General features: G+C 36.8%; 1 protein-coding gene across 1 annotated transcript in view; it reads right to left on the bottom strand.

The window, feature by feature from the left end:
• Window positions 1-200: 200 nt before the first annotated feature.
• The window catches only part of niban2b (niban apoptosis regulator 2b), a 46,537-nt gene continuing 31,124 nt past the window's right edge, over window positions 201-15,613 (bottom strand). The window contains exons 8-14 of the mRNA XM_051695728.1: window positions 15,036-15,198; window positions 11,393-11,580; window positions 10,966-11,121; window positions 6,386-6,496; window positions 6,172-6,279; window positions 5,249-5,360; window positions 201-3,665 (exon numbers count right to left, since the gene is read on the bottom strand). Coding sequence (XP_051551688.1) covers window positions 2,707-3,665; window positions 5,249-5,360; window positions 6,172-6,279; window positions 6,386-6,496; window positions 10,966-11,121; window positions 11,393-11,580; window positions 15,036-15,198 — 1,797 coding nt within the window. The 3' untranslated portion in view covers window positions 201-2,706. The remainder of the gene's footprint in view (window positions 3,666-5,248; window positions 5,361-6,171; window positions 6,280-6,385; window positions 6,497-10,965; window positions 11,122-11,392; window positions 11,581-15,035; window positions 15,199-15,613) is intronic.

The following is a 15,613-nucleotide window of genomic DNA, read 5'->3' as shown; positions in this document are numbered from 1 at the left end:
AATAATAATAATAATAATAATAATAATAATAATTAAATATTGCAAGGTATAATGCCATCAGCACCATAATGAGAAAATGAATGACAAACTTGCACTGCCCCCTGCAGGTCTAACAAACACACCATCAATTCATAACAATTTAGCTATAGAGTAAATCTCGCATAATATTCAGCAATCAACAGCTTAAAAATACAAATATATAAATTGTCAGTGATTATAGTTTATTTTTACAAAGAATAACAGTGAAGAACAAAAAAACAAAAGGATTTTTGCACGATACAAATAAAAAAGGTAAAAAAAATAAAAAATACAATAAAATAAAAAAAGGTATAGTACCAAGTGCTATAACTAATAAATAAAATTATTCAATTGTTTGAAAAAAAAAAAAAAAGTTGCTAAAACTGTATTTTAAAAAGTCTCAAACAGCAAGACAGATAGTAAGATGCTGATGAAACCATTATGGCCAGATATATCCAACACTATAGACATGTATTCTGTTAACCCTTCAGATTACAGAATACATGCTGTAAAATGTAATTTATAATGTATTCCATTAGATTCCTCAAGGTCAGTAACGTATTCTAAATACTTTGGATTACTTCTTCAGCACTGGTAGATTCTTTCACTTGTTTTGACTATAAAAACTCTGCCAGTACAGTAAGACAATATACACATTAAAAATACATTCTCTGAAAAACCTAAATATCTTATGCAGTGTTGTTTCTAAAACAAGATAAATCAAATTGATCTTGTTTTAAGGATTTTTAGATATTTTTTTACAGGAAAACAATACAAAAAATATTGTCAAGAATATGATTTTTGCACTAATATCAAAGGTCTTACTAGAACAAAAGAAATTATGATCCAACCTGAATTTTCTTGATAAAAATCAAAATACTTTTTGAATGTAACTGTATTCTAATTACTAATGATTTAAATTGTAACTATAGTGGAATACAATTACTTATATTTAGTATTTTAAATACGTATTCCCGTTACATGTATTCCGTTACTCCATAACCCTGACTATAGATACATTTTCCAAATGTATCTAATTGCATCCCGTAGGACTACCAGGACACCCACTACACGACATGCCTACTCCAAATAACGCCCCCTTGGATCATAAAGCCATTCTGTTGGCTGAGAGAACTTTACTAGTCATATTCAATTTACATACGATTCATGTCATCTTAACTATGTACATATCACAAGGAATCACTTTTAAATTGTATGTCACATATGATATTATCATGGTCAAATTAAACATTTTTCTTATCTGTTCTCTCAAATTAGCCTACAAGCTAAGTGGCCAGCCTATTACCTTAGCTGGTTCTCCTCTTCATTTTCATCACGTTTTTTCCCTCATAGTCGCCCCCTAGTGATACGATGGTATGACTGGGTCCACTAGAACTTTTCAGTTGCAGATTATTCAATCATTTTATAAACATTTTTAGATTTTTGTGGTTAGGTATAGGGGTAGGTTTAATGTTAGATTTAGGTGTAGAATTGCAGGTGACAGGTGTAGGTGTACACTTGTAGCACGACTCCAAGTAAACGCATCAAACACGCCCATTAGAGGGGGCATAACTTGTAATGGGTGTGTCTTGTAGTTGTCCAACAGGAGGCAGACAGACCCTACTCACATTTTGCACATCAACAATTTGATTGACTGTCTTTTCAATTTGAATTACAAATAGCAAACATCACTTTCTGATTCCCCAACAGTGGTACTGTACTAAAATCAATCACTCCTCCATACACCAAGTGTCATCATCTACTGGATCCCCATTTACAATAGTCATCTGCATTGAAATTATTACATTAAATCATTTTCATTGACATCTAAGCATCATAACATGACACAAATCTCCACAATGAACCATAACCCTTATACCATCTGCATAAACTAAATTACTACAGTGCAAGTGTGACACAGCAGATACGAAGGTCATAATTATCAAAAGAAACTCAATTATACAGCATCCATAGAGTAAATTTAACAATGAAATTGGAGGGGGGCAAAGCACCATATGGAGAACGGCTTATAGTCAGTTTGAATTGTACTAGTTTGAACTGGTTAAGGAAAATTGATGCAGACACTTCTGTAAACAGAACAAATGACAGCAGAGTTTAAGAAAAAAATATTGCATACACAGCACTAATGCAAGCAAAATAACAGTGGTTAAACAGGGCACTCCAGCCCAAGAATGAACCACAGTAAATCCAAGTTTAAAACAGACCCAAAATCATAAATTCAGTGTCTTCAATTTGAATTCAGACAAGGCAATTATCACTAGTGTTAAGCATTAAGGCTACATGCAAAACTAAATAAGGCACCATATGCTATCAAAATGAGGCATAACATGGCAAAATGAGGGTGGATATCATATTTGTGAATAGAATGCCATTTTAACCTAGGATACAATGATTACAATCGAGCCCAGCTCTAACTAAGAGTGACAATAATTAAGTGCAAAAACGATACAAATGTGACAGCGTGCACGCAAAAGATTGAAACGTCATTAAGACAAAGTTCACAAATGTCTATAGAGTCATAGTAGTAAGACAATAGTGTTTACAGGCAAAAACTTTCTTTGAGCAATGGGTTAGATACTGTATTTACTCACTGTTTACAGACACAAACAAACACACAAACATACAAAATAAATGAACAGAATTAAGAGACCCTAATAAGTTCTTGTTTCACTGGTGATCCATATGTGCATTTTCTCCCTTCCCAGTGTCTTCTCCCGTTTCAGAGTCATTACACTCCTCCTTTGCCGTCTGAAGCTCCTCCTGCACAACTGTTTCAGTAGTGGGAGACTGAAATCCTCTGTCGTCTTGCTGTGGTGGAGATATAGAGTCTGTGCTTTGCTTTGAGTGGCAATCTTGAGTGCTCTCTGTAATGTGATTTTTCTCCTGTTTGTCCGATGGTGTCACTGCCTCCACTTCCCTTGCCATTGAATCTGAAGGCTTTTCCTCTGTGCTTGAAAGCATATCTTTGTTTAGCTGTGCCCCTCCTTCACAGTTTGGGGTGAGTTTTACCTCCCTAGTTGCAATGTCCTCTTTTGAGAATGATGACTCTGCAGCTTTCTGCGTCATTACCTCTCCACCCTGCTCAAGTTCCTCTTCCTGTACTGTATTGTCCATTTCCTGTATGGCACTCTCTATGACTGACTTGCTCTCTGTTTCCTGTATTGGCTTTTCTGCTGCAGTTTCTTCCTCTTTTAGTTCCGTTCTATTTGTTAAAGCTGGTAGGTTCTCCTCAACCTGATTTCTATTCACATCCTTTTGAGTTCCATTAGGCACTTGTTTCTCTGACTCTCGGGTGGATGTGGTGTCCGAGCGTCCCTCTGCCTCTTCTTCAGGTATGTCATCCACGGCAGGCACTTCTAGGCACGATTCATTGGGCAGAATATGGGTGGTGCCCTCCAGTTGAATCATGGAGACCACTTGCTTCATCCTGCGTCTTTTCTGAGCTTCTGTATCTCTGTCTTGTCCTTCATCCTCTCCATCCACCTCCTCTTGGACTCCTCCATACTCCCCAGCCCAATCAATGGGAGGGTTCTCCCCCAGCAGGTGAAGATTCTGGTCACTGTTGGTCAGAACTATACTGTCTCGGTACAGGTTGTGTCTCCTCTGGACAGCTGCTTCCTTCACAGCTGGAAACATAGAAGGAATAGATTTCTGTTAGAAATGCTTAAAAGATTACAAAGTTAAAAAGATATCTGTGTGAAGGTACTGTGAGAATGTTTATGAGAGCTTGGGTAGGAGGTTAAACATTTTATTCTTCTTGGGTTTAAATGGAAAGTTTACCCAAAAATAAAAATTCTTTTACTCACCCTCAGTGTTTCTCAACTCCAGTCCTCGGGCCCCCGCTCCCAGAATGTTTTAGATGTCTCACTAAATAAACACCCGATTCAACTCATCAGCTTGTTAGTGTGTTAAATAGGGAGACATTTAAAACATTCTGGGAGGGGGGGCCCCGAGGACTGAAGTTGAGAAACACGTAACCCATATAACTTCTCCATGTAACACAAAAGGAGATATACAGCAGCATGTTAGTTTCAGTCACCATCCACTTTCATTGTATCTTTTTTTAAAAACATTGAAAGTAAATAGTGACTGAAGCTAACATTCGGTTAGTTATTCGAGTTTGAAACAACAAGAGGTTGAGTAAATGACTACTAGGAATGTCACTGTTAAATTTATACATTGTTTACTGATTGGCATGGTATTTTCTCGATACAATTTTGAGGCATCTATATATTAAATTAGAAGCCTAATTTGTGTGCTGACAAATCACAGTCAGTTGGCCTTACGTTTAATGTAGTCTGGCGTAATAGCTTTGGGAGACCACAAGGGGGTGAAATAACATTTACTGTACCTAATACTAAGTTATCATAACCTCTGTCACCCTTATATTTGTGCAACTGGTTTTTCACATGGTATTTCATTGTGGGTAATGTTCTGATGTATAAACAATAGGGAGAGTTTTTGGGAAAGGGCAAAAGAAGCTACGTTTGGAGTTGATTCAGATTCTGAGTTGATGGAGTTGGCCAATACCTGGATAAATCAAAAACAGTGTGTAATTAATGCAAGGCAAAATTGCCATACTCTGGGAACACAACCAATTTAATATCTCATATGAACAGATATCATGGCGAATGGCAAGGATGTGCAGCGCCAGACAGTAAACAAGTACAACCTACAATTGCAGAAGCTTTGAACCCAAGAAAAAAAATTAATCAATTGATTCCCCACAATCCAAGAAGCTAACGAATTTCGCGGCTCAGTTTATAGTCTGAGAAATTAAACTGTTTATCGTGTTGGAGAGTCCCTTTTTGAAACATGTTAGAGGAAATGAAACCAGAGTTTAAGTTACCCTGCTGCTCACACACTACTAACATTGTGGTGAGAAATATCTACGAAGAGACAAAGACTACTGTGTGTACAGAGCTTAAGAAGAGCATCACTATTAATACTGACTTCTGGACCTCACGATATATAGACAAATACTGGTTAGCCTTTTCAGTACATTCAAGGGTTTGGGTGTAGCAATGAGTAGCCCTATTTATATAAAAAAAAAAAAAAAACCCTGAAGTAGATCGATAATCATATGGAAAATTATCTGATTATCGATGTGTAAAAAAGGCATCAATCCCAAGCCCAATGACTACAGAATGTTCATTTTTGGATGAACTATCCCTTCAAGGTGTCCTCAATTCTTTGAAAGCTGTCTTACCCATCATTATGTCTTTCATGACTGTGTGCAACACCACTTCCTCAAAAATGTTCTCCACCAGAATATAACGAGAGAAATCTTCAAAGATCAGCTCTTGGAAATGAGGGAGTTCCTGTAAACACAACATAATGATAATAATTTTTTCCCCCATCCCAGTAAGCACACATATAGCCCAATAGATCCGGTTAAGGAGTATCATCTGGAAAACAACACATTGTAATTATTGAATACAAACATCTGATAAACATCTTAGAAAACAGCAAATTCATATACAGTAGAATGTCTAAGACATTTGCTAAATGTTGTTCTAACATACGACAGAGAATATTGTATAGACCAGGGTCAGAAAATAATGGGGTGTTGGGGCAAAAAAGCCACCAAAATGACAAAAATGCCTAACAAATTCAATATTCAGGGGCAAAAAATACATAAAAAAATGCCACGGATGAATTCCCTTTTTAAAAAAATAAATACATTTTATATATATATATATATATATATATATATATATATATATATATATATATATATATATATATATATATATATATTTTAAGCGTAGTACATAGTATCACAAAATATGGGTTGATATATATTTAAATTTATAAACAACAGCCTTAATTAATTTTAATTAATTAAATTCAAGTAATTTACATAAAAATATGTTTTTATTATGCCCTGTAAGGGTTATAAAATGCCCCTAAAAATAAGATCCCAAAAATATTACCCCATAATTAAAAAGTTCATCTCTGACCCTGGTATAGACGTATTGCAAATGCTCTTCCTGATAAAAACAAAGAAAGTATGGGCAAATAAACATAAGGATGATAAATTTGTAATATCTGTGATTGATAATACAGGCATAAGATTATTAGATTCAAAATAATTAAAACCTCATACTGCTCCGAGAGATAAAGACTTACAGCAGAGCATGATGGAGAGAGCTGTTTCAGCATGTAAGGGATGAATATCTGGAGAAGAGCCTCTCTGAAGAACTTCTTACGAACTGTGCTGCTGTCATAGTCAAATTTCTAGAGATGACCAGAGATAAAAAAAAAAAAAATCTAAAACTGAACATCTCCCTACTGGTACAAAGACATCTGATGGACAAGGACCACTACAAGCAGTATGTTTCACCTTAATGACACGATCCTGGCAACGCTGGATGGTTTTGCAGAGGTCTTCTTCTTGGCCCTCCAGACTCTGGTGCAGGAGTTGCTCAAATGTGTACACTGCATCATCCATTTGCTGCATAAAGAAATGCACATATATTTAGTAATACTGTGAAAGGACTCTCCAAACCACTTTCATAGAGGTGACTGGATCTATAAAAAAAGTCAAGAAAAAGACTTCATGATCATATTTTATATATATATATATATATACACATACATACATACACACACACACACACACAGTTGCAACTGAAATTATTCAACCCCCCCAAGACAGTAAGGATTTACAAAGGTAAGCTTTTCTGATGACCCAGAATTTTTAATCTTCACATCTATATCAGCTGAGTGACACATTCAAAGTCATAGTGTGAATATATAACCTAATATTTCTAAATAGCATGATTTTTTAAAATACAGCCGTGTCTTATTATACAACCTCTATTGCAGGTAGCTGTTTCTTAAATATGTAAGGCTACAAAAGTAATTGTTTTAAAACAAAATTAAGTCATTAATCTGCAATGGCACTTATTTAAGTTTTAAAATTTAAGTTTAGCGTTGTAAGCAAAAATGTATTTTGATGCAAAAAATGCAATTAAAAAATATAGCTGCAAGCAGCAATTAAAGGGGTTCAAGCGGTTTAAGGCCTTTAAGCACATGCGTAAAAATGTATTATGTTTAATTTAGCAAGCATGTAACCACCTAGATCATAGATGGAATAGACCATTTACAGCCAATACAGGCAATTTACTAAGGAAATACATGGTTTTTAAAGTTTTTTAATACTCATAGCGCCACCTATGGTCCGATCTCCATAAAAGTCAGCATGCTTGTTTAGAATCATATGTCGCATGTGCTCGCCTAAATTATTGAAGTTCTGAGTTTTTGTTTAGGAATGATGGGCTTATTTGTACACTTGACCACGGCCATTTTCTAAATGACACTGTTATAGCTACCCAAAGGGTAAAGTTTTTTTTTTTTTTTTATAATTATTCACCTAGAGAGTCCAGAGAAATGTACTCCATTGGTTTTAATGAGGTTAAGAGAAAAACCTAGGACTAGTTCACAATAGTAGGTTTTTTTATATAATCGTGACTATTTATTGAACGATTTGATTGACAGCAGTGGTTCTTGAGGCAAAGTTGTTCAGTATGAGGAGATCTAACAAATGATATGAATTATAGCTGTATCCCAATTCAGAGGCTGCATCCTTCAAAGGTCGCATTCGAAGGCCGATTGAGTCACTGCTGCGCGACAAAGGCTATCCCAATTCGAAGGCTCCTTCAAATGCAGCCTCCAAATGCGTTCTTCAAGTGGATAAAACAGATGGATCCTTCGCGGCCTTGCCTACCCCAGAATTCATTGCGCGCCAGTGACGACAGGATTTTTTTGAGAAATTGCCGAATTACACTTTTAAACGTAAGTATTGGGTTTCAACTTACTCAAATATCTAATGATACAAATGTAAAAAAAAAAAAAAAACCTTTAAAGTGGTTCAAATATTAACTTATATCTTACTAAGATGCGATTATATATAGTTTATACTCTTTATCATATACAGAAATGGACCATGGTGAAAATATTTAGAAAAATATTGTGAACCCTGTTTTGTTTCCAGAAAGTTTAATGTAACTTTCAAAAAAGTCCAGTACAAACGTTACAGTCACTCAGCAGCTGTCACAGTTGTTATGCGACAAGAACAGTCCTCTGTAGGCTAGACTGTCCCAATTAACAATGCTCAGTCCGACCTTCGCGGCCTTCGAAGGCGTGGCCTTTGAAGTCTGAGTCCTTCGAAGGATGCAGCCTTTGAATAGGGACACAGCCATGTGTGTGTGAAACACCACATGATTACAGAGGCGTAAAACTCATTAGCGCCATCCATTGGCCGATTTCTTTCAAATTTCTCACAGACCTCTAGGGCCAGGAGTCGAACAGGCCCACTGAGTTCTGAGCCGATCAGCCTCCGATAACCTTGTCTAATAGGTGCTCAAATTTCATTGGCCAATGGCGGCCATGTTTTTTGAGATATGCCAATGTCCTCATAGATAGTCATGGCACCTTGGACAAAGACACTGCATGCCGATTTTCAACTCAATCAGACTAACGGTTGCGTAGTTAGAGCTGTTTTCATGTATTTTTCCTGTTATAGCACCACCAAGTGGCCAAACTCCGTGATTTTTGTGCTCATACACGTGTACCAAGTTTGGTGAAAATCTCTCATTTCGTTCGGGCATTATAGCCATTTTAGTAAAAACGTCTCGCCCTTTTTGAACATTTTGGCACCCCTTAGCGACTGAGTTGAAATTTCAACTTTTTTATAATTATTGATAATCAGACTCCAGAGTATATTTCTGCACTGGTTTGGTTCCGATTGGGCGAAAAACCTAGGACTAGTTTGCAAAAGTAGATTTTTAACATTATCTTAAATATTTACTGAACGGTTTGACAGACACCAATGCTTCTTGAGGCAAAGTTGGTATGAATGAGAAGAGCTATCAGTTGATATATATTAATTGTGTTTTTTCACAACACTGCCTTATATACAACCATTAACAACTACAAAAATCGTGATAGCACCACCTAGTGGCTGATTTTTTAAAAACTTTGCACAACCCTCTCAGACCAAGAGTCAAATAGGTCCGCCAAGTTTCGTTCCAATCGGTCATTGTTAACCTTGTGTAATAGCTGCTTAAATTTGATTGGCCGATGGCGGCCATGTTTTTCAACATACGTGAATGTCCATATAGACAATGATGGCAGCTGAAACAAAGACAATGTATGCAAATTTTGAAGTCAATAGGATTAACAGTTTCATAGTTACAGCCAATTTCATGTTTTTTTGTATTATAGCACCACCATGTGGCAAAACCGTGCCAACTTTTCTGGGGGACCAAAGACTGACCTCTTAAATAAACATGCCAAGTTTGGTGAAGATATCTCATTTCCTTCAAGAGTTATAGTCATTTACGTAAAATTGGCCACTCCTACTTCCGTTGTTTTCGCATACCGTAGCTAGCTCGAGTCGAAATCTCAAACATTTTATTGATAACTTTTGATATTGAGACTCCATAGAATCGTTTGCCACTGGTTTGGTCCCGATTGGACGAAAAACCTAGGACTAGTTCGCATAAGTAGGTTTTATGAAAAATCCAAGATGGCGGAAAATTTCCATAGGCGGAAATGAAATCGGAGATAAACGTTTTGTTTGTTTTGAGCCGAGGATTCCAATGGTATAAAGCACTTGAGTCTACAACAAATGGTCTAGGAGTTATGAGCAGTTTCACGTTTTTGATCGCTGTAGCGCCCCATTGACAGATTTGGCCGAGTCCGTGTTTGAGTAGCGAGCAATACTACTATCATCTGACCAAGTTTCAAGTCTCTAGGCCTTACGGTTAAAATACAAAATAAATCAAAACTGTGTTATATTTTAGCATCTTCAAAGTGGCCACACTTTGCCTAGACTTTGCAGACATGTACTCTTGGCATTTTCTCAACCAACTTCTTGAGGTATCACCCTGGGATGCTTTTTAAACAGTACTGAAGGAGTTCCCATCTATATGCTGGGCACTTAGTGGCTGCTTTTCTTAATTATTCGGACCAAAACATTTTTTTTTTAAATAACATTTTTGTTTTGTAATTAAATAAATTAATATTTTGGCACAATTATATTTTTGTCTACAAAACTAATTTCAAACATTTAAGCATACACCTTCAGATCAAAAGGTTTTTAAGATCATGAGATACATTTTAGGCAAGTGACCTCAAACTTTTGAATGGTAGTTTTTTTTTAATTTATTTTTTTTTTACAAGCAACTACAAATTACAAACTGCTACAATAATTTAGTCCATGTTACTCCATATTGCCACAAGGGGGCATATTCCACCTCACAGCATGGGTGGGAACTTGGATGGACTGACACGGTTTTGATAGTTCACAATACAAGTTCAGTCTTGTTTCTCCACTCCCAATGCGGTGAATTACTGTATATCTGAGTCTCTTTCGTAAAAGTGTCTTTCACTGATTATAAGTATAATCATGGTAACTATGTCATTCTGGTGATTAAAAAAAATGTATACATATTTAAAATATGTATTTAAGTGCAAGTGCATGATGGGATGGCTTTCTCTCTCGTTTTGTGCTCTCAAATCAACAAAGGCTGACAGCAGTAATGAGTCAGTCTTTAACAATAAACTGCAGCTGTACCATTTAGTGACCAAAATTAGGTTTACATCTCTACCACAACAGCACATACACCCTCGGCCATCTCATTTCACACCCAACAACAAAGCCACAAACCAAACCCTAAGTGGCACACAGACACAAAACTTAATTAAGACATTTTTATACTTATTCAAACCAGCTGCAGTTTAAAAATCCATCTTGATGCGTTTCTCTTCGTATAAACATAAAAAAAAGCTTGAATTTGTGGTAAATATTTGTACTACGTTTTTTAGTAACAGTGTTACTTGCCAGTTAGAGCCTGTGTTTTTTTTTTATGGACATTCTTTTGACTTTGTTTCTGTTCTGGTTCAAAGATGACTTACCTCTCTCATTAAGATTTGGGCTCTCTGGACAAACACAGAGGGGCTGGAAACGTCAAACCGCTGCTGTAGTCCCTCTAAACTCAGTGTCTCCATTTTCTCATAGCAGCTCTGCATCTTCACAGGATGAAAAGCTAGCATGGAGATCTTCTCCATGTGCTGGACAACAAAGACAAAAGAGTCAAGACCACAGTTGGGAACGCTGGTGGCTGAGTGACCAGCCAATGACCAGCATGGACCATCTAGAATCTAGCTACCAAGCTGGCTTCTTAAGATGGATTTTTCAGCAGGACGATACATCAAACAACCCATTAGCAATTGCAGTACAACCAGATGTAATACACAGTAACACACATTCATATATATACAGTGTGAAAAAAGTTAAATACAGGGATTCTGTGAAACATTTCATTTGTAAAAGTTGTCTTACTTCTCCAAGTTTTTCCTTGTTGCCATCATTGAGAAGGTTTTTGCTCATATCAACCAGCTCCCTGAAGAACAAGTCTCGCACCTCAAAGAAGCCTCTGCTGGTGGGTTCCATCAAAGCATCCAGGATAGAGCTGATGTATGGCTGGATACTCACCTTCAGAAGCTTCTCTGCCTTAGGCAGCACAAGAGCTACAGAAAAACACATAACACCATTCTATCGGTTTGTGACTCTCTTAAAGAAAGTTCACCCCAAAATTTCAATTCTCTAATCATTTAGTCACCCTCATGTCATCCCAGATGTGTATAAGTTTCTTTCCTCTGCAGAACACAAACAAAGATTTTTAAAATAATCTCTCAGCTCCTCAGATTCATACAAAGCAAATGAATAATAATCAAAACATTTAAGCTCTGAAATGCACATAAAAGACATGGATTAACCATGTCATCTGAAGCGATCTAATCAGTTCTGGGTGAGAACAGACCAAAATATAACTCCTTTTTCACTATGAATCTTGACATCAGTGGTCTCCTTGGCAGTCATGACTTCATGTTCGATTACACTTCCTAGCGCCATCTAACGCACTGCACATGCGTCAAGCTCTAGAACAGGGGTACTCATTACTCATAACAACTGGTCGATCCAGTGTTGCCAACTCAGCAAATTTGTCACTAGATTTAGCGACTTTTTGACCCCCTTAGTGAGTAAAAGAGCCATCTAACAATTAGCGACAATTTTAGTGACTTTTGTAGTCTGCTTTATCGACATTCTTCCACATCTGGTGACACAAAAAACATCAGCTCTATTGTGAATGATTTCTCATTTTTATCGCCGTTCTAGCGCCCCCCTACGTTTCAAGTAATATGATTGACCTGCATGCCATCAGCGGTTGGACTTGCGTGCAAACGGATGTTCTAAAACTCGAAAGACTGATGAGCTTTTGTGTTGTTGGTATTTGTTGCGAGAATCTCAACATCAATTCACATGCATGCTCTCCGTTTAGAGAAGAAAAGTCAGCCTACAGCAATAGAAGAGCATTGAGAAATTATCTAGCAGGGCGAGAGAAAGAATGGAAATGAACCCCTGATCTATAATAAAGTGTAGAGATAAGTGATATGAACAGATGAGGTGTCACTGTCAAAAAGTCTTTGTGACATAGTAACACTGACACAAGTAATATACACACACACACAAGATATATTACATATTATCTCCAAAATAGCTCCACGTGAGGCATTATAAGGCATGTAGATCCATGTTTAAAAATAAATAATAATAATAAAATAAAAAACATCCCCTACACTACACCGCTGCCTACCCCAACTTGCTATTGCTAGGATAATTTTGGACTTTGTCATTGTTCAATAATGCAGTTTAATTACAAAACAAAATAATAGTTCAATTAGTGATAGATAAATTATTAGTAGTTAAATAATAATTGTTCAATAATTAGTTCAATTAAAAAAAGGGTTCTACACCTTTAAAGAATTGCCGTAGCTCTTTACACCAATTCATTACATATGCAAATTTGACGCCTTACGTGATAAATTACGTCATCACGTGATTTAGCTACTTTTAACGACATTTCATCTAACCTTTGGTGACTTCCCATGAGAAATAATTGGCAACACTGGGTCGATCGCAAGACAACCACTGGTCGATCTCGCTAACTGGTCAAACGGTAAAGAGATTAGAGAGAGAAACTACTCAAATAACGAAATTCTTGAAGATCACTTTTTATTTCCTCATATTGGCTCCCACACGGGTGACTTTGCAAAACGTAGGATGGCAGGAGAAGACTCATTAATATTTATGAGGAAAGCTCTTCCTAATTGGTTACGGTTACGATTAGGGGTAGGCTATATTTTCTCCGACCAATCAGGTAGCGCTTTCCTGATAAATATTATTGAATCGTCCAATCAGGTATCGCTTTTCTCATGAATGTAAGTGACTCTTCCCCTGCCATCCTGTTTCAAAGACTCGCACTGTCTGACAGACGGCTTCTTTTAGTGTGCGTGTTGTGAGAGCGCTTACATTATGCGGATACGCGGCTGTGTGATGGTCAAATACATTTCAAAATGTCTTAGTGAGGTATTGATAGAAACATAGCCAGTTATGTCTGAAGCAAACGTAAACACAGAGAGAGAGAAAAAAAAAAAAAAAGCAGATTTGTAATAAAATATCGGATCTATGCATTAGGACTTGCAGTGTAAATGCAGCCTGAAAGACCTGCCACTGCCTGTGTCATTAATATTAACAACAACAACAACAAGAAAACCATTCATTGCTCTTGGCTGGATAACTTAAGTAGCTTTCAAATAAAATATTAATATATTAGAATCATACAGTGAAGACCTGTAATCCAGAAAACGAATGTTTACTTGAGTACTTGATACTGCCGTTACAAATTTTAAATACACTTTTCTTAATTTGTTCCTTTGTTCTTATTTTATTACTGACTTTTTCCTTGTCTTGTATAATTACTTGAGAACTTGAAACAATGTTTACCCAATTAACAAATTAGACTATTATTTTTTGCATTCAGAATCATCAAATTTCACTGGTATTGGTTCCAACTACTAAAATGTTGGTATCGTGACAACACAGTGACTACAATATATATTTAAATTGTGCATGGAAGATCTTACTGTTATAGGATTATGAAAAAGTAGATCTCATGCCATAAAAGTGTGAGCACCCCTGCTCTAGGATGTGCAATCGAGCTTTAAGTCATGATCGTGCCTAGAGACTGCAATTGCAAAATGTGCAGTGAAGAAAAGAGCTATATTTTGTCATATGGATTACTTTTATGCTGCCTTTATTTGCTTAATGGAGATTCAAAGTTTTAGTCAACATTCACTTGCATTGTATAGACCTACAGAGCTGAGGCATTCTTCTAAAAATCCTTGTTTGTGTTCTGCAGAGGAAAAGAAGTCAAACACATCTGGGATGGCATGAGGGTAAATTATGAGAGAATTTTTCATTTTTGGGTGAACTATTTCTTTACAATTACAACAAACAGACCTAACTAATATTCACTGCAAAGGCAAATTGAGTAATGACCGAAATCTTGTCTCTTGGACTAAAATCTGTCCTGTGGCAAACAGGTCTGGCTCAACAATTCTAAGATACAGAGAAAACAGAGGGAGACTGTTATAATCCACTTTTGGCTGGAAAATCAAAAATCGGACACCATTTTTCTCAGTCTCAGTGTTGCTACTGTTACTGCGGGTCAGCTTTGTAGGGCAATATACAGGTAGATGCTGCTTAATTTAGGCCTAAATACCAAACGTCATCATGTTTGTAAACATGAGAGCAATCACCATAGAAGCAGAGTGTTTACTGGTCTCTTGTGGAGCAGATCCAAACATGCTGTTGCAAAGTTTCCATAGTTTACTTCGATTATGAGTAAGTTTCTCTGGTTTCAGAAGCACAGCCCTGTAATATATACATCATCCTTATTCATCAGTAACACTGTAGGAGACAAATGATGCCATCCTTTCCTTTCACAATTACCTGAAAATATACTTCCTTGGAAATGAATCACCAGAAACCTGATATGGCCTGACATCAGTAAGTAGTCCTATTTGTGCCACTTGATAAAGATAAATGGATAAAGCAATGAATAATCACCAACTGAAGCTACCTCTGATTTTGCTGGTCACATGTTCTTTGGAAGTGATGATCTGGTCCATGTCTGTGCGGATGGTGGTTTCCAGTGGGGGGCGACCTGCTTCACAGCTCTGCACTATTGCTTCATACTGCGCTTGAGTCTGGCTCTGAACCAGCCCATACACTGCATCTGATATCTGATCACAAACAAGACAGAAGCCATTTTAATACAGCCAGGTCAAAGTAGAATATCTGGTAGAATTTGTTCATTAGCTAATTCAATTTGAGATCCTCGAACAGATTCTACTACACATTCAGTTAGTAATACCACCCTGCTTCTAGGACAGAGCTATACTAAATGGCTAAAAGTATGGGAACACCCAAGCACCACACTCATATGTGCTTTATAAGCATTTAATTTAAATTAATTGATATTAATATGATGCTGGCCTCTTTAACAGCTTCTACTCATCATGGAAGGCTTTTGACCACATATTGGAACGTGGACGCAGAGTTTGCTCCCGTTCAGACACTAGAGATGTCAGGTGCAGATGTTGAGCGATGAGGCCTGGCTTACAGTCGGTGTTCCAATTCATCAGAAAGGTGTTCAAG

The sequence above is a fragment of the Myxocyprinus asiaticus genome, chromosome 4, assembly GCF_019703515.2.
Source record: "Myxocyprinus asiaticus isolate MX2 ecotype Aquarium Trade chromosome 4, UBuf_Myxa_2, whole genome shotgun sequence".
NCBI lineage: Eukaryota > Metazoa > Chordata > Actinopteri > Cypriniformes > Catostomidae > Myxocyprinus > Myxocyprinus asiaticus.
This window is presented reverse-complemented; position numbering and strand designations above follow the sequence as displayed.